The following is a 19,935-nucleotide window of genomic DNA, read 5'->3' on the forward strand; positions in this document are numbered from 1 at the left end:
GTAGTAGCCGTTGAGTGAGTTACCATTTAATGTAATCTGAATGCTCCAAATAGTTCCCTTTTGTTTCAGGCTAAGACTCTCGAGATTGAGAGAACTCAAAAATGGTTGAAAATGCTGAAGAGCTGGGACAAATATTTTCCCGGTGAAAAGGTAAATAAGGTGAAAAGCTTTACATCATTCTTCTTCATGTTGTTCGTATGAAGGTCCAAGGGCGGATCCCATAGGAGGTAGACTGATGATTTGATCTTTGTAGTGACACACCCTTGCTTAGTCCTCATGTCCTAGTCACGTAGAGTGTTGCTTCACCTAGAACATGGCAGGCTTAGGATGTTGCCAGACACTGGCTGTTGGTTGTGGAGGGGATGGTAGTGTGATCGGGAAAAGGATGGTTGTCTGTTGGTTGTAGAGTGGATGGTAGTGTGATATGGAAAAGGATAGTTTGTTTGTTGGTTGTAGAGTGGATGGTAGTGTGATGTGGGAAAGGATGTGGGAAAGGATGGTTGTCTGTTGGTTATGGAGGGGATGGTAGTTTAATGTGGAAAATGATAGTTTGTTGTGGAGGGGATGGTAGTGTGATGTAGAAAAGGATGGTTGTTTGTTGGTTGTGGAGAGGATTGTAGTGTGATGTGGGAAAGGATGGTTGTTTGTTGGTTGTGGAGGGGATTGTAGTGTGATGTAGAAAAGGATGGTTGTTTGTTGTTTGTGGAGGGGATGGTAGTGTGATGTAGAAAAGGATAGTTGTTTGTTGGTTTTGGAGGGGATTGTAGTGTGATGTAGAAAAGGATGGTTGTTTGTTGGTTGTGGAGGGGATTGTTGTGTGATGTAGAAAAGGATGGTTGTTTGTTGTTTGTGGAGGGGATTGTAGTGTGATGTGGGAAAGGACGGTTGTTTGTTGGTTGTGGAGGGGATTGTAGTGTGATGTAGAAAAGGATGGTTGTTTGTTGGTTGTGGAGGGGATTGTAGTGTGATGTAGAAAAGGATGGTTGTTTGTTGTTTGTGGAGGGGATTGTAGTGTGATGTGGGAAAGGATGGTTGTTTGTTGGTTGTGGAGGGGATTGTAGTGTGATGTGGGAAAGGATGGTTGTTTGTTGGTTGTGGAGGGGATTGTAGTGTGATGTAGAAAAGGATGGTTGTTTGTTGGTTGTGGAGGGGATTGTAGTGTGATGTAGAAAAGGATGGTTGTTTGTTGGTTCTGTAGGGGATTGTAGTGTGACATAGTAAAAGGATAGTGTTTGTTGGTTGTGGAGGGAAAAGAAGTTATTTCAGGTATGTTTTAAATCCAAGCAGTTGTCATTGTTTGAAAGATTGTTAAAAATAATTCAAATTATTTCTAGAAGTGTAATGCACTCTGCACCTCATTAGATCACACGAATCATCCTAGATATATGCCTGTGCATGGTGCCATTCCGTGTCTGCATCAATCACTGAGCATCATTCTGTTTGCCGTCTACATCTGTCAGTGGTCACACTAGGGCTTATTTCTACAGCGTAGGGTGTTGCTTAACACTCACTATGGTGACATTTTCTACCACCTGGTAGCTTTCACTTTGTGCTAGGTAGGACCACAAGTAGCACCATATTTCATTCTGTGATGATTAGGAATGTTCGGTTTTTGCTGGGTTGAAATCCACTGGTCCGCCCTTGTCAGTAACACTGTCCATCTATCTAACCATTGTCCATGTTGTGTTTTCTAACCTTGTTGTCTGTAGGTAGCAGCCTTAGCTTCATTTCGTATGTGATTTGTGATGAAGTACATCACTCATGCCATGTTCACTGTGTCAGATGACACTCTATACCAAACTGTTTCCACAGTGCCTTAATGACATTGTTGCTTTCATGCTAAGATCAGTTAGAAAATCTACAATAAAATATAACATGTCATCATGACCGGATCATGACATTTCCACTTTCTACTCATGAAAAGATCAACTTGTCACATCACACACGGGATAAACATGTTATCTGATGAGATTAGCCTTGATATGTTTCACCCAAAGGGGGAAAATTGCAAACTCGATTAATGTTTGGGATTTAGTTACAACAAACTGTTTCAGGCCAAGGGACTGTACTCCTCTTAGGTTGATGATAGTTTTCCTGTCATTCCATGCTAAATCAATCTGATTAATTAGATATGTAAATAGAAAGATAAGGATATGAGTCTCATCGTCCCTATCAATTATTTTGTACACTGTAAATTTATCATGAAATTGATGTGACACCATTTTGATGTGTTGAGATCCCAGTCTAACATGCATCATGAAGTTTGTGGGAGCAACCCTTCCATTAAAATCTAAAAACACCAACGCCAACACTAATAATGTTGAATACATTGAACTGGTATGCAGTGTTACAATTAGTGTGAATACTTACATTGAAATGTTTCGCCTACTTCATTTGTAACGAGACTGCTTCCGTGGCCTAGTGGTAGAGCGTTCGCCCGGAGAGCGGAAGGCCCGGGTTCGATCCCTGCCTGCCTCATACCAAAAGACGTTAAAAGATGGTACTTGTTACCCTGTCTGGCGCACGGCATTAAGGTGCTAAAACAAGGACTGGTCGGCTCGGAGTCAGTATCCTGTGTCTGAGTGGGGTATTCATGTTAAACTGCGGCATGGTATCTCAGTGAGCTAGCACTATAAATCGGCATCAGTCTGGACTAGTACAAGCAGCCACACTCACATGTCCATGCATGTCGCTATGTAAGTGCAGTAATCTTGGACGCGACGTTAAACCCAATTTCACCTACTTCCGTTAAACATGAATAAGCAATGTGTGCTGTTTCCATGAAGCGTCACCATGTGAGCTTCTGCTGCTGTGAGACAAAGATGCCGTCATGCGTGGTTGCCAAGACTGCCATGACAAGTTGATCCACTTGTGTAAACAGACCACAACCAGACATGACATGGTACCCAGTGTGAAACACTTCATCAAGTGCTCCATTACACTGTTTACTGGGAGATGGATATGTAACCATTGTTTCCCGTAGGTACCGTGAACCTAACGTGTCCTTATAAACTGTTGAATTTTTCACTGTAAATTCACTGTTTGTTGTTTTGACACGACAAACTAGGATTTTAAAAACTAAGTACTGACTGCATATCACTTGACATTGATCAGCCATCATTAAAAAGTATTTAGATTTTATGGATGCTTCAGTCGTTCTGATGTGTTGCTTTGCCTGAGAAGTTGTTTGTGTACATTATTTAGTCTAGGCAGTGTGATGAGTTTGCTAGATAACTGCTATAGTTCTGTTACTATGACAGCAGGGCCATCCTGTACAAAACATTCTATCAGAAGTTCCATCAAGTTCTTTTGAGGAGAAAATTGTGTAAATATATATTCCCTTGTACAGAATGGCCCAGGCTTGTTTCTGTTTGATTACCGCTTTACTTTGAATATTGTCTTTATTATAAGAAGTCCATTATAGACATCTTGTGTAATTTCCACTTACAAGTACTTGCTACATAGTGTGTTAAAGCAGAAGTGATGCCTGTTTGTTTTTTTAATTTTCAAATTGTATTTGTCTTCTGTTTTTAAATAGGAATACTGTTAAAAGTGGCGTTAAACCTAACTCACTCACTGTTTTTAAATAAATTTTATTTTAATGGATTATCACCAGTTCTGGTTCCTTCCTTGACAAACTTACGTGATCATCACACGTGCCACACTGATCCTGATAGTATTAATGAAATGTTCTTAAGTAACACACATGTTGCTGTGGAAAGGAATTCACTTTGATTTAATGTTATTTTCTCACCCTCTGTTTTTGGGGAGTAGATTAGTGATTCTGTTGTATTTGATGTTAATGAAGTTTCTGTTTGATTGCCCTATCACAGTCTTAAAATAACTAGGAAGTAATTGAACAATCTCTGTATATTTTATGTTTTAAAGAGTTTTTATTATAAATGATTTGTGTGTAATATTACTTGTAAGTTATTAGCTTCTCATTAAAAGCTTTTGTACTGTGGTGGAACTTGTGTTCATGCTAGAATTGTATAAGTACACGATGAAAAGAGCCACTGAGTTAGATTAGTTTGCTTCAGAGTGTGGACAGTCACTGAGTCTGATTGTGGGTTTGTAGGTGGAGCAGTTCTTTTATGCAGGAGATTGTAGGATGTAGATTAGATACCAGATGTTTTCAAATATTATTTTGCTAATGCTGGTATTTTATGACAACTGTCAGTTAACAAGGAGGATCTATAAGGGAATCCCGGACCGACTCCGTGGAGAGGTGTGGTCTCGAATCCTCAACATCACCAAGATCAAGGCAGAGCAGGATGGAGTGTACCGGGTAGGTGGATTACACCTGTAGTGTTTACTGGGGAGGTGGAGTTGCACCTGAAGTGTTTACAGGGTAGGTGGAGTTACACCTGAAGTGTTTACTGGGGAGGTGGAGTTACACCTGAAGTGTTTACTTGGGAGGTGGAGTTACACCTGAAGTGTTTACTGGGGAGGTGGAGTTACACCTGAAGTGTTTACTGGGGAGGTGGAGTTACACCTGTAGTGTTTACTGGGGAGGTGGAGTTACACCTGTAGTGTTTACTGGGGAGGTGGAGTTACACCTGTAGTGTTTACTGGGGAGGTGGAGTTACACCTGTAGTGTTTACTGGGGAGGTGGAGTTACACCTGAAGTGTTTACTGGGGAGGTGGAGTAACACCTGAAGTGTTTACTTGAGAGGTGGAGTTACACCTGAAGTGTTTACTGTGGAGGCGGAGTTACACCTGAAGTGTTAACTGTGGAGGCGGAGGTGGAGTTACACCTGAAGTGTTTACTGTGGAGGCGGAGTTACACCTGAAGTGTTAACTGGGGAGGTGGAGTTACACCTGAAGTGTTTACTGGGGAGGTGGAGTTACACCTGAAGTGTTTACTGGGGAGGTGGAGTTACACCTGAAGTGTTTACTGGGGAGGTGGAGTTACACCTGTAGTGTTTACTGGGGTGGTGGAGTTACACCTGTAGTGTTTACTGGGGAGGTGGAGTTACACCTGTAGTGTTTACTGGGGAGGTGGAGTTACACCTGTAGTGTTTACTGGGGAGGTGGAGTTACACCTGAAGTGTTTACTGGGGAGGTGGAGTAACACCTGTAGTGTTTACTGGGGTGGTGGAGTTACACCTGTAGTGTTTACTGGGGAGGTGGAGTTACACCTGTAGTGTTTACTGGGGAGGTGGAGTTACACCTGTAGTGTTTACTGGGGAGGTGGAGTTACACCTGAAGTGTTTACTGGGGAGGTGGAGTAACACCTGAAGTGTTTACTTGAGAGGTGGAGTTACACCTGTAGTGTTTACTGGGGCGGTGGAGTTACACCTGAAGTGTTTACTGGGGAGGTGGAGTTACACCTGAAGTGTTTACTGGGGAGGTGGAGATACACCTAAAGTGTTTACATGGGAGGTGGAGTTACACCTGAAGTGTTTACTAGGGAGGTTGAGTTACACCTGAAGTAGGTGGAGTTACACCTGAAGTGTTTACTGTGGAGGTGGAGTTACACCTGAAGTGTTTACTGGGGAGGTGGAGTTACACCTAAAGTGTTTACATGGGAGGTGGAGTTACACCTGAAGTGTTTACTGTGGAGGTGGAGTTACACCTGAAGTAGGTGGAGTTACACCTGAAGTAGGTGGAGTTACACCTGAAGTGTTTACTGGGGCGGTGGAGTTACACCTGAAGTGTTTACTGGGGAGGTGCAGTTACACCTGAAGTGTTTACTTGGGAGGTGGAGTTACACCTGAAGTAGGTGGAGTTACACCTGAAGTGTTTACTTGGGAGGTGGAGTTACACCTGAAGTAGGTGGAGTTACTCCTGAAGTAGGTGGAGTAGTTTACAGGTAGGTAGGTACTATATGTAACAGTTAAGACAGGAAGGATGCTTGGTGCTTATTTATGTTATATTTATCAACCAAAATGCATTATTTGCTGAAGACAAAATTGGCTCTGTTATGTCATTGAATACATTTCAGTCTGGTGGAAATATAAAACATCTTCTTTTTTTTGTATTCAGAAAATGAGAGACCGTGCCAGGAGGACGTCTACCCACATTCGTCAGATTGACTTGGATGTGAACCGGACATACAGGAACCACATCATGTTCAGAGAAAGATACGGTGTCAAGTGAGTGCAGAACCAGGCAGATGAACAGGAAGAGAAGAGGATGTCAACTTCCTTATTATGAGGAACACAACATTTTGAAGTGCTTACTCCTTCATCTGTCACTGCATATCAATCACTGGATTGTCTGGTCCAGACTTGATTGTTTACAGACCGCCGTCATATAGCTGGAATATTGCTGAGTGCTGCGTAAAACAACAAACCAACCAACAACCACCATCAACCATAGCCAATTAATCTGCAGCTCGTTATGTTAAATAACTAGATATTGATATGAAACAACTGGTCTGTCTCGATTGTTAGCAGTCTCGGAATAACAGACTAGTGTCTGTATCTATCCCCGAGGACAGTGTGTGAGCCATTTGCATCATACTTTATGTCAATCTTTTCTTTCAGTAGTGTTGGGAAATCATCACATGTATAGTCACATAGATTTAGCTTTTCAAGTTTACAGTTTCTTTGGTGCAATGTACAAGATGATTTGTTTGTCAAAAGAGTAATCAGTGACTTTAATTGTGATTGCTATTCTGTTATATTTCTGACTAATTTCAGAACAATATTTTCGAAGACATCTTTACTGTTTCAAGCTTTATTGGGATTAAAAATTCTGGTTCAGAATTGATTATTTACCTGACATTTACATGCTGACAGATAGCTGGTGTGGCATTAAACAGCAAATATATAAGTAAATAGATAGAATTGCCTTTAATTGGTATCTCTGAACAGTAGTGATGTTTTGCTCTTGTGTGTTGCAGGCAACAGGCCCTGTTCCATGTGCTGGCTGCCTACTCGGTGTACAACACAGAACTGGGCTACTGCCAGGGCATGAGTGAGATCGCTGCCCTACTGCTCATGTACCTCAATGAAGAGGTATTACCTACCAGGAAGTAGTGTCTCCAGCTCACTTGTTCATCTGACATATCAATATAAGGACTATGGGGATTCTGGGTTAGAAGTGGCGACTTAAAGGATCTGGTGGTCTCTGTGACTTGGTGGGGCGGTCAGGTAGCCGAGTGGTAAAGTGTTCTCTCGTCACGCTGAAGACCCGGTTCGATTCCCGACGTGTGTACAATGTGTGAAGCCCATTTCTGGTGTCCCCCGCCTTGATATTGCTCGATATTGCTCGATATTGCTCGATATTGCTAAAAGCGGCTTAAAACCATACTCACTTACTGTGACTTTGTCACTTACGGTTGATTGTGTGTTATCGTACCTGATGTCTTGGGATGTAACTAATAATATCAGTCACTGGTTTGTCTGGTCCGGACTTGTTTTTTTTACATGAAGATAGTTGGCATCTGGGCTATTTTGATTACGATGCTTTTTGCAAGGATGTATAGGTCCTTGTGATGCTACATTTGGCACAAAAAATCTAGCTTCGGGATTAAACAGCTCATATGATAATAACTTTCTCTAAGACAATGTAATTTTATCATGTTGATGGTAACTGTTTGTTCCATTGGTCCCAAGGACTTGAGTTAGCTAGGCCCCCCCTGTATTCATACCCTGTTGGGTGCTCACACTGTCGACCACTAGGACTACTGTGACATTGATGTTGTATTGCTGAATATATGTTATTAACAAGAAATAGTTTTGTCTCTGACAACTAAATGATCTTGATGACAAGATTTTTTTTATTTTGAAAATGTTATTTTAATCATATGTTTTGACATTCATCAATAATGTTTAACAAAAGTATGCTTGCTATTATTAAATACCCACAATGAACTATGTTGCCACAACTCATGTTCATTCTGCAAAACCCATGTTTGTAAGAGGCGACTATGCTTATCGTAAGAGATGACTAACAGGGATTGGGTGGTCAGACTCGCTGTCATTGTATCCCAATGGATCTATGGTCATGATATCAATCACTGGATTGTCTGGTCCAGACTCAATTATTTTCAGACCGTTGTCATATTTAATGATATAGCTGGAATATTGCTGAGTGCAGCAATAAACAATAAACAAACTAAACTATAGGGTTCAGATCTTGGAATCTCATTCTTAACTATACTTGATAATATATATTATATGATTTCAGGAGGCCTTTTGGGGTCTGTCCCAGTTGTTTGTCACAGAGAGACACACAGTGCATGGTAGGAACTGGATTCAGTACCGTATTTTCCTGAATATTGTGCACACTTTTTTTCCAAAAACACAGCTGTGTAGAATGGGGTGCGCATTATACATGCCATAATGAGTTTTGATGGTGTTTTTTTTGCCAAACGCAATGACTACCGTGAGCACGTAACACTGGAAATACCATGTCAACAAATCCGTTCTGAAGTATGCAAATTAATCATGTAATTACACTCTCTAGTTATAAAAAGTGTTCATTGTATATCTAGACTTATGTTTGTATGTTATTTCATTAATTTTATTCAAAATTCCTTTTAATATTGTTTTAATTAATTTCGGCAAATTTGTGTGTGCGATCGGAACTTGCACAACTCACCTTATTAACAGCAACCACGGTCAGATTACCACTATTGACGCCTTGAGATGAACTTTAGTTGACAGAGAAAGGATACATATATGATAAATGCCATACTTTAACTCGTTAAAAGTCATATTGTTGTACTTGATACTTGGTACTTGAGTTAATCAGTGTTCTTCTAGCCAAAGAATGGTGGGGTAGCCAAGTCTAGTTTCACACAATAGTGAACGCCCCTTAATGCTCACTTAGACTGGAAAGGCCTGGAATAAAAGACAAAATGCCTTTATAAGACCTTAAAGACTCTAAGAGAAATTTTAAGTCCCTTAAAAGGCCTTGAATTCTGTGACAGACTCGTCCTGCTGGTACAGTGCTGAAACAGATTCAGACAATACTTACATGGCTAATCTGAGTGAAGCGTCTTTTACTTTACCCCACATGGCTGTGCAAAGTGTTGCAGTTGAATCTTTTTCATTCTGTGGGGAATTTTTGTTAGAATAGGTCCTCAGCAACCTAAGCTGGTTACGACCTAATCGATTGGGTGGTCATCGTTGATTGCATGTCAACCTGTAAGACCCGTGAAGATCCAGATTAGAATAGGTCTTCAGCAACCCATGCTTGCCGTAAAAGGCGAATATGCTTGTCGTAAGAGGCGACTAATGGGATTGGGTGGTCAGGCTCGCTGACTTGGTTGATGCATGTCATCGATCCCAATTGCGTGAATCGATGCTCATGATATCAATCACTGGATTGTCTGGTCCAGACTCTTTACAGACCGCCGTCATATAGCTGGAATATTACTGAACAACAAACCAACCAACCAATCAACCTGTGGTAGTCATGAGGTGACCTAATTGATTGGATGGTCAGACTCGACGACTTGGTTGATTGCGTGTTTTCGTACCCTGATGACATTGATCGTTGTTCACAATATATTACTCACTCCATTCTTTACAGGCTGCCATTATATAGTTAAACGTGGCTTTAAAACAACAAACAGACACATTTTCCTATGAAAAGCTAGATAATTGCAGATTCAGCGATAATTACAAGGCAGGCCAAAGTCTGATCTTGGTGTAAGCCCACTTCACCTCACTGTGACCATCTTCCTCCAGTTGATGCTCCAGATGTTTACCCAGTACTTTTTGTGTTCAGGGTTCTTCATCCATGGATTCCCCAAACTCCTGCGATTTCAAGAACATCATGACGTTGTCTTGAAAAAGTTCCTTCCCAAAATCCGAAAACATCTGGTAAGATACAGAATTATGTACTTTTATGCTGATATAACAGTAATGTTCATTCATACACCAACTGATACTTATTGACAATGCATGGGACTTTGTTGAGTATGAATGTACCTAGTCAATGTATTCAGCATCTGCTTTAATTGGTGTTGAATTCCCCATAGTGCTAACCGTTTGTTAGAGGCTTCAACTACTCTTGTTGGATACAAGATTTATTAGCAGAGCCGTACACATGTCTGACATCAATGATGCATGAATGTCAACAGACAAATATATTCAAACATCAGGGGCAGTTAACTCTGATGATCATTTCTGGTTAACATGCAGGTATAAGATCAGGTAAAGCATATAATAGTGCAAATAAAACGTCCATAAAATATCAATACACAGTAACTTTAGTTTACATTCTAACTATTGGAACATCTACATTTTATTAACAAAATATTTCATGCTTTGTCTGAAATAAATGCCTGCCCACCTGCCCGTGGCTGGTAACTTTTCTGTTGGGCTGCATGAAATTGTTCTCCACCTGCCCGACTGTCTGGCAGATAGGTTTAAGACTACTCATGTATTCAGTATTATAATAACTCCTTGTAGATTCTCAAGTTATTGTTTACATTATTTCAATTGAATCAAGACATGATTTGTATGTTAATTTTTGCGATTTTTCAATATTTATGATGTCTGAATGCAGGCAGGTAACTTTGAGGATGGGCAGGCAACACTTATGGGTCACCTGCTCGCCTGTCTTGTTTGGTGTTAAAATTATTTCAAACACTGATTTCAAGCATCCTTTGTTAAACATCCCAGTTGGGATTCCGTGTTAGAATTGGTCCCCAGTAACTTATGCTGGTCGTAAGACATGACCAGATGGATCGGGTGGCCAGGCTTGTGAACGTAGTTAATTGTGCGTTGTGGCCTGGAATGTTGCTCGTAATATCAATTACTGGTAACATTGTTTTGTCTTTTTGTTGTTCAAACTAGTATGTAACCAACTATACAGTTGTGTACAAACAACCTTGGAAAGGTCCTCCATACATAAATGTATTCCTTGATGAGTAAAATACTGGAATACAGAATTTGGCTACCGTTGGACTTGGAATATTTAAGGATTTTAATTTTTTTTTAAAATTGGAAATAAAAACTGAAACGTGCGGCGAACTTTATGATGATTTGGGCGGTACCTGAGAACCAAGACTATTATAGTTTTTAGCCTAAGTAATGTAAATGTAAATTTTTAAAAACTTTTAAAAACTTTTTGTGGATATTGAATATGAGACATTCTGAGACAGTTGTCCCCTTGAATACTGCCACCTGGAAAGCTGCCCCTCCTCCATAACTTAACACAGAACAAGAAGCACAGGAAACTGTCAGTTCAACTCATATTTGGGGGATTTACGGACTATAATCTTTAATAAACTGCCACCTCACCCAAACTCCCAAGTAAACAGGATGAATATAGTGTATGTGTTTTTCAGATAGTTAGCCTTTGTCACCATGTACATATGTAAAATGCATCATCTGATTGAGTGTTGGCTGATTGACTTGCAGGAGAGGAATGAGATTTACCCAACACTCTACACCATCAAGTGGTTCCTTCAGTGCTTCCTAGACAGGGTGAGTACAAGCACTGGAACTTACTGTTGAATGAGAGCAATACTTTAGTAAATGATACGTGTTAAGGGAAAATGAACATGCATCAGTGCTTGAAGAGAACAAGTTCGGTTTGTGAAGACAAAGATGAGGTTTCTCAACACTGTTTTATGTGTTTGCTTCAGATCTGATTATTTGCAGATTTGAATTTTAATTATTCTGGGATTTTGACCCAAATATAAGATTTTTTTTGGAAAATAGATCTGATAGCAGTATTCAAGTTAAGATTTAAGACCTATATTTTTAACTTATTCTGCATACATAATGCACATTGCTCTTTCTACCGAAGTTCTATGATCTATCAGCATCTTCGGTAACTTTTTTGCCCAGCAGGACCTCCATGACCCTTGTGACATGTGCTGCCATTATTCCCTTCTTCAATAACTAAGCAGATTGTGAAAGACGAGATCTTAACTGGTTTTTTTTCAAATTGTATCTTTGCTGGGTGAATTTCATACTGGGAAGTGAACATTTGATTATTCAAAACCTATTGTCTAAATCTATCATTCACGAGGACAGTATCCATGATTGGCTGCCTTAAGTCTCATGCTTGAATTTGACCAATCATGATCCTTGTAGCAGATTTCCTCAAGAAAGCCTCCTTAGAAACCAATTTCTATCAACTAAAATCATGTGTTACAGCTTCGCAAAATACCCAGGGGGAGGTTATTATCATATTACTGAAGTCATAAGCATTCTAATGAACAATTCAAAGATCGAACAAATCTTCATAAGCAGTGATACATTGTGTTTCCCGGTATTTTCTCATGTTACTGAGTGGAAAGCCACTGTTATCAGGAAATGGGTGATGACAGATAAGATATAAAATTCCTTTTAAAATAATTTTCCAATTACGATAACAATGAAAATGAATAAAAGATAGGAAAGTGGATATTATGAAATCTTATGATTGCTGAAAATCATCAAATTTTCGCTTCCCAGTTTGAAATTCATCCAACAAAGATAGAATTTGAAAAAAACCATCAGGTAAGATCTCGTCTCTCACAATCCACTTAGTTTGTGAAGAAGGGAATAGTGGCATACAGGGGAGTGTCTTTCCACACCACATGTCACAAGGGTCATGGAGGTCATGTTGGGCAAAAGAGTACGGAATACGCTGATAGATCGTCCAGTGAGGACTTTGGTAGTAAGACCACAATATGCAATATGTAATGTAGGATAAGTTCAAAATAAACATAATACTCTGATTATGGAATGCTTTTTTAATATATAAATCATATTAGTAAAGAAAAATTATTTTTTGAACAAATCTGAAATCAGAATTAAAATATAAGTTTTTATGTTTGTTTATGAGACTATGACATTAGTAAACCAATGTGATTTCTTTTGTTGTCTTGCCTATACTTATGTTGTAACAATAATCTGTATGAATACATGGCACTTTTTTATGCTTAACAGCCTGTAGATTTAAATATGCTTAAAACATAAGATATAAACAATTTACAAATTGCCATGTATTCATGTTTCTTCTAAGTGCCTATCAAAGTCTGTATGTTGTTTGCCAGACTCCCTTCCACCTGACTCTGCGACTGTGGGACGTGTGGATGCTGGAGGGGGACCGAGTGCTCACGGGGATGTCCTACTGTATTGTCAAGATGCACAGAAGTACGTACTCACCAACACCAGCGGTAGAAACATTTTTGGTCAACTAGTCCTTATAATGATAATATATAGCAAAATCCTTAAAAATATTTACTGGTCCTTATGATACCTTAACTATTGGGCAGATTGGCAAGGACTATAGGACTAGTGCCAATTTCTAACCCTGAACACACACTCACATTCCACATCTGTCCTGAGTAAATACATACAAGATATGAATGTAGTATATATTTGAACATCTTACGACCCCTTAGGATTCTGCGGCACAATTTCCTCATTGTATTATGATTGTCACAAGACTGGAGTGAGTTAGTGAGTGATTGAGTTTGTTTTACCGCCATTTTCAACAGTATCAATTATGTCAAGGTGTGTGAAGAATTCAAGCCCAAAGTGATGCAAGTTTTAGATGTTTAGCATTGAGGTGAAACACATGAGCTGGATATTGTGCTGACAAACCAGTGATTATGATCTGGACAAGTACACGACCTCAGTATCATGACCTCAGTATCATGACATGCTGAAGGGACACAACTGTCCTCTTCAAATAACGGTGCCTGGGATGACTGGTCCGATTAGAAAATGACAATGTTCAGTGGTACGTGTTTCCTGAAAATGTTTCCTGAATTGAACAAAGCAAGGTTATTGATCTAAAAATATTACTTATTCTATGTTTGATGTGTCTGGTTTATTTCAATGCATGTACAATAATAATGTTAATTTTGATATTTGTCCTCCTTCCCAGGACGAATTGGTCGGATGCAGATGGACGACCTCTTGTCCTTCTTCCAGAGCAATCTTGAGAAGGACTTCAGCTATGACGATGACGTTGTGGTCGAGCAGCTTCAGATCTGTATGGAGGAACTCCGAAAAGCCAGGATGGACGTCCCACCAAAAGCAAAAAATAACGAGTCTCCTACACTTCCATTTGGGCTAGATATTGAGCCCAGCATAGATCAGTTGATAGGGAGGAGAACGGTAGAATCTATAGATGAACATTTCCGACGGAATCCCAGAGGTGGAAAGGCAGCATATCTCCGAAAGCGCAACTTGGGCACAAATGGTACCCCTGAAATGTCGCGCAGTCGGACTGATACTCGTTCTATACAATCGAGTCGGTTGTCCGAGTACTCTATAGACGGATCATCGTACTACGATACTGCTGGCAACTCCAGAATGTCCTTAGTAGATTACAGTGTGAGGACATCTGTGCCCAGTTCGCGCACATCGTTCGCTGATGCTTCAGAGATGAACAGCCTCAATCTTGGTCACAGTACACAAACACTTGATCGGGTGTCCGATTTTGATCCGGACAAGACTCCTGAATACGAGCATGTAGAACCTCCCAGAATGGCCACATCGGAGTATCACCAACGATATGAAGTAGTTCATCCCATCACCGTGGTCGATGTTAAAGTGGAGCCCATGGAAGCTGAAACACAGCCATCGTCGGAAGCATCGGACTACGATAACCTGAATGGAATGGAGGATTACTCGGACACAGGAACGCTACGTCCGTCAATGCCGCAGAGCAAGTCTGATGGCTACATGACGGTACATACTGACAGTGAAATGGTTGTGATGAACGGACACGATCAAATATCTACCAACATGAGACTAACCCGCACAGAGGATAGTCTTCATCAAAGTCAGTTTTCCGACCGTACAGATCACCGGGAGGTTGAGCACCAGAACGGTGTCCGGGTCGAGCGTCAAATCTCACGCCAGGTCCGAGAGACGTCCAGTACGTCAAGAAGGGTCATCCACACCAAGTCCCACAAGGAAACAGTCTTTCTTTGAACAAGCGCATCACTACACTTAGGTTATTTATTCTTCACGTAAATGACAGTAACATCTTCAACATCCTCATGATCATAACTAGGTTTGACAGATTTGTTAGAATTCAGTGAAATCCTTTTGTCAATGTTTGCCATGTCTTTTGGTAAGGATGTTTCTCGATTGAAAAATTCAGAATTTGTTCAACCAATTTCTATAATTAGGGAATACTTTTTGGCAAATGTCCGCTTTGCTGTCGTCTGTCCATAGTTTTCTCATTGTCATTTATTATTTTCTCCAGAGGAGCATGTCATTGTTATGAATTCAAGGTTACAGATTTTGGAACCACCAATGATGTGTGTAGCATTTACAAGTTCAAACCGATTTGATAATATGTACATGATTGTTTTGTATGTGATTTTATAATCATTCACTGATTTGACCAATTGTATTGCTGTATGTTGAATGTATAGGGCTTTTAGATTGTTGAGCAATGGTAACGTCTTTACTATACTATCACCACTGATGTTACTCACTCCAACTTTTACTCACATCTGTTTTAGAGACCTTGTCTGTGATAATGGGTTATTTCGCTTGATGGTAATGTGTACGAGAGCTTCAAGCTTCAAGCTTAACAGAGAGAACGCTTTGCTTTGTGACTTCATCAAAACCTCCCATCTTTTGTACAACCAAACATGAACTTAACATGATCAAAACAGTTTTGTTCTGTGTGTCATGTTCATTGTGTAGCCATGGTAACTGTTACTATAGCAACATTGAATATCCCCAGATACCTACTTCTAAGCTGTGGCTGATGTTAGACTTTAGTCATGATTCCTAAGTTGTCGGAACTTTCAGCACGACCTATTTCAATTTTTGTATGGTTTAAAAGCAGTGAAAAAAGTGAAAAGCTGAGTAATAAAGTATAGCTTTTTTATTAAACTTGGACTTTTCTGGAAAAGACTGACAGTGAAAATTCCTTTATTTAGCTCCCCTGGGCCTGAATGATCAAGTGCTCTTAGTGCTATCGTGCAACACTTGAAGAGGTGAGGTCACTTGGTCACACAGGTCCATGGAGCAGTTCAAACAAGGCTATTGTAACAGATTTACAATAGTATTAGCGCTAAGATCGCTTTGTGGAACAGGTTTAGGGCTTGTTCAAACAAGCAATATTAGTGCCATGATTGTAACTCTGATAGAGGTTTACTGATGATATTAGCACTAAGATCACTGTGGAACAGGGCCTTACCTGATAGAGATGTTGTCAAGATTCGAGTTCTATTCTGATCTTGATGTTTTCTCCTGAGGGAGAATCTCCTCCGGAGAAGGATGTAAGTTATCGGCATTTCTGAACATAATAATGTTGATTGAACATTATCATTAGTTTAAAAATAATCATTGATGAACTTACATTTTAATAAGATTAATTTTATCTCCCTGAACTAAAGTTTAATATGATCTTTGATATCGCTGTGAACTACAGTTTAATATGAACTTTGATATCGCTGTGAACTACAGTTTGATATGAACTTTGATATCGCTGTGAACTACAGTTTAATATGAACTTTGATATCGCTGTGAACTACAGTTTGATATGAACTTTGATATCGCTGTGAACTACAGTTTGATATGAACTTTGATATCACTGTGAACTACAGTTTGATATGAACTTTGATATTGCTGTGAACTACAGTTTAATATGAACTTTGATATCGCTGTGAACTACAGTTTGATACCATCTTTGATATCGCTGTGAATTTCAGTTTAATACCATCTTACATTTCACTGTGAATTACAGTTTAATACCATCTTATATTTCGTGGTGAATTACAGTTTAATACCATCTTACATTTCACTGTGAAATACAGTTTAATACCATCTTATATTTCGTGGTGAATTACAGTTTAATACCATCTTTGATTGCCCTGTGAATTATTTTTTATCATGTTTCCTAAATCTTCTGATTAGAATCTTGGGGCCATGAGGACAACACCGGGTGCTCCTGTAAGTATAACATATGATATTGGTTCCTGGGGCACACATTGTCACTCTACACCTTCCTGGGGGAGTTTACCTGGCACACATCAAATCCAGTCCCCTTATCGATAGTTATCACTTCTCATCAGGGTGACATGATCTGGTCACGCCCTCATCTTTAACTTTGACCTATGCAAGCAATATTTGTGTTTGAAACTTACAATGATATTGGCTAGTCAGGGTGGTTTGGTATTGGCTATGGGGAACTTGATAGAATGGATGTGGTACCAGGGTATACAGGGGAGGTGTTTAGGGGACAGGATACCTTTGTATGAGAAAAGTGCCGATGAATTCATCACATCTGATTTGACAACCAAACTCGCTCCCCCGTTTTGCCCTCTTAACACCAAGCCCTAGCATCGAGCGACCACCCACCATGTCTAAAAATGCAGAACATGACCCCCCCCTTCACACACACCAAAGGTAAAAATTTGAAATGTGAATCTTCATACACCTCTTAAGTATGTAGCACAAGACCTAGAAACGTATCTTACTCTGCGCTACCATCTCCAGTGATGCACATATTAAGGGTAGTTTGGACATGGTTTATATCAGAACCTCATGTGAATAGACTTGATACATGATTTATGTCTTGATATTATAGATTTCAGAAGTTTCCAATTATGAGTTATTGAATTGTCTTCATGAATCTCTATTTAATTGGGAAAGACTTTTATATATTGTATCAATATTTGCTTCTCATTTATAAATAAATGAATACAGTTCTATAAACAAATGCTTCAGATACAAGGAAATGTTTTTCTATTTTTGCTGTTGTTAGAGCAAAACCGGTCCCAAATGATATCAAAACCAGTAGTGCTCCTTCAACTGGTGATTGTGTGACAGGTCTTTTAAGAAAATGTTTTGGCTTGATGGCATTAAAGAAGCAGGTGGTCCGGTTAGTGTCTGAATACTTTACTGATCTCATCCCCAGGCCACTGCACTTATATTGTCTTCCACGTAATCCCTCATGTTAATGTCTTCTTCAGTCGGTGCAACATGGCTGTCAGGTTAAACAGGGTTCGTGCACAGTGTTTCCCATGTTAAAGTATTACCGAGTGTCCAGATGGGGAGTAACAGCTACGCCAGCATCATACAGTTTGCAACTTGAGCATCACTTCTTATGTCAAGTTAAGAAAAATTGATTTTTGATTAAGTAGACTCAGCTGACTCATATTTCCTGATTAAAATATGAAACTTGAGACTAATTGTTTACCAATGTACTACAATCAGAACTGTTTGGCAGACTGGTGACAGTGTCATTTTAGAGGAGATCTTTTATTTTCAGAGTTATCCATATACTTTTTTTAGACGTTGATGATTTTTGTACCTGGTTTGAGTGATGGCCTGAATACCTCCTCAAGTGACCATCCTCGTCATGGAAGGGCAGTCCGGTAGAGATGCGCAGTGATATACTCAGGTGATGAGGATGCAAAGAAAAGATTTGTTTTGCTGTGATTTTCACTGTTGTGACCCAGTTGCTGATAGATGGAAGGATTGCATATTGTGTGTAACATTTATTAGTCTGTAGTTTGCTGGTACTGTGAATGTTCAGGAGGGTCTGGTCGGTATTGCTTCCATTCATTACAAGGAAGGTAACATTGTCTGCCTTATTGCAGCAAGCTTAGTTAGCTTTGGTAATTGCTACCCTCAAGTCTCCCCACATGGACACCAACGGCTGAAATGGTACACCAAATTCACATTACAGTTTGCATGTATCACACTGTTTCGTGAGGATAAGAAACATATGACAACTACATTCTTAATTGGAAAAGTAGAAGTGTATTTTATTATTGGCAAAACAATGAAATTAGAAAAAAATATGTTCAGGACATGTTCAGGATCACATTGAATATAGGACTTAGTTACTGTAAATCAAATAGGTAACAGCAGTTAGTAGACTCTGAATGAGCAGGTTATTAAACAATAGTTAATCAATTAAAAATGTTTTATGTCTTGAGAGAGTGTTATAAACACCAAACTTCCCTGATGACTCTTCGAGCTCTGTTTACATATATATGAAGAACATTACATCGAAACATTGTGTTTATCCAGAAATGTAGAAACAGTGTTGTTAAGACCAACAAGGTTTCACTCTTAATAGCTACATATCACAGTGATGGGGTGAGGTGGCCTAGTGGTTAAAGCTTTCGCTTGTCATGCTGAAGACCCGGGTACGATTCCCCTGGGTACAAAGGGTGAGGTCTGTTTCTGATGTCCCCTTGCTGAAATATTGCTAAGAGTGCTGTTAAACCATACTTGCTCACTTGCTCATTGAAGTGATGGTTAATCATCCCGAAAATTTGGTTTGGTTCTCTTCATGGGCACAGTGTCTGAAGCCCATTTTTGGTGTTCCCTGCCACAGTGTTGCCTGAATATTGTTAAAGTGGCGTAAAACAATACTCACTCACTAAAGCGATGGTTCATCATCCCGAAAATCAGGTTGTAGTCTCCACCCTCTTCGTTCTGATTCCACCCGTTCTTGATGTCCCCAAGATATTGCTGGCTTGCTAGTACCAGCAACAGTGGCGTGAAGCCCTGCTCTTACTGTACCGTACTGTGATGGTGTATTGTTCCAGCCTCAGCTCTGCCATGAAGTAAACGCACATCCACGTGTTCAGCTCTGTGTAGATATGCTTAATGATGTACATGATTCTTCTGTATATTGGACAGGCCCATCATGGTGTCCTTGTGTTGTTGGCAACATTACAGCTCAGTGTTGCTCTGTGTCTGACAGTGTGTGTGAGTTCTGTGGAATTGTTCTGTTTTCTATGAAATACAGTTACTGTTATTTCCCTACCGATTGGTTTATTGAGAGGGAGTTTTAATGTGGATAACACAGAAGTGACTTGTATTGTTATCTGTGTGTTAAACAAGGTACTTGGTGCATAATGTTTTCCGTGGTTTCTGTCAAATACTCTGAATGTATTTCTGTATATTTATCAGACCGTGTCCTTGGTGCATGATTTTGTTGGATGAATACCGTGCTGCAAATATGTAGACCTCATGAGTGGAATCAACACTACTTATGATTTTAACCTAGTCACAAGTTTTGAAAGGAAGCAAAAAAAAC

General features: G+C 39.7%; 1 protein-coding gene across 1 annotated transcript in view; it reads left to right on the top strand.

Moving 5' to 3' along the window:
* LOC139475798 (USP6 N-terminal-like protein) overlaps nucleotides 1–19,421 on the top strand; it is a 48,942-nt gene extending 29,521 nt beyond the window's left edge. The window contains exons 6-14 of the mRNA XM_071259000.1: nucleotides 70–150; nucleotides 4,181–4,288; nucleotides 5,989–6,098; nucleotides 6,851–6,965; nucleotides 8,140–8,194; nucleotides 9,688–9,782; nucleotides 11,328–11,393; nucleotides 12,956–13,055; nucleotides 13,795–19,421. Coding sequence (XP_071115101.1) covers nucleotides 70–150; nucleotides 4,181–4,288; nucleotides 5,989–6,098; nucleotides 6,851–6,965; nucleotides 8,140–8,194; nucleotides 9,688–9,782; nucleotides 11,328–11,393; nucleotides 12,956–13,055; nucleotides 13,795–14,849 — 1,785 coding nt within the window. The 3' untranslated portion in view covers nucleotides 14,850–19,421. The remainder of the gene's footprint in view (nucleotides 1–69; nucleotides 151–4,180; nucleotides 4,289–5,988; nucleotides 6,099–6,850; nucleotides 6,966–8,139; nucleotides 8,195–9,687; nucleotides 9,783–11,327; nucleotides 11,394–12,955; nucleotides 13,056–13,794) is intronic.
* The last annotated feature ends 514 nt before the right edge of the window (nucleotides 19,422–19,935 follow it).

This window comes from Haliotis cracherodii, unplaced genomic scaffold (genome assembly GCF_022045235.1).
Source record: "Haliotis cracherodii isolate W230 unplaced genomic scaffold, xgHalCrac1.p SCAF_3, whole genome shotgun sequence".
NCBI lineage: Eukaryota > Metazoa > Mollusca > Gastropoda > Lepetellida > Haliotidae > Haliotis > Haliotis cracherodii.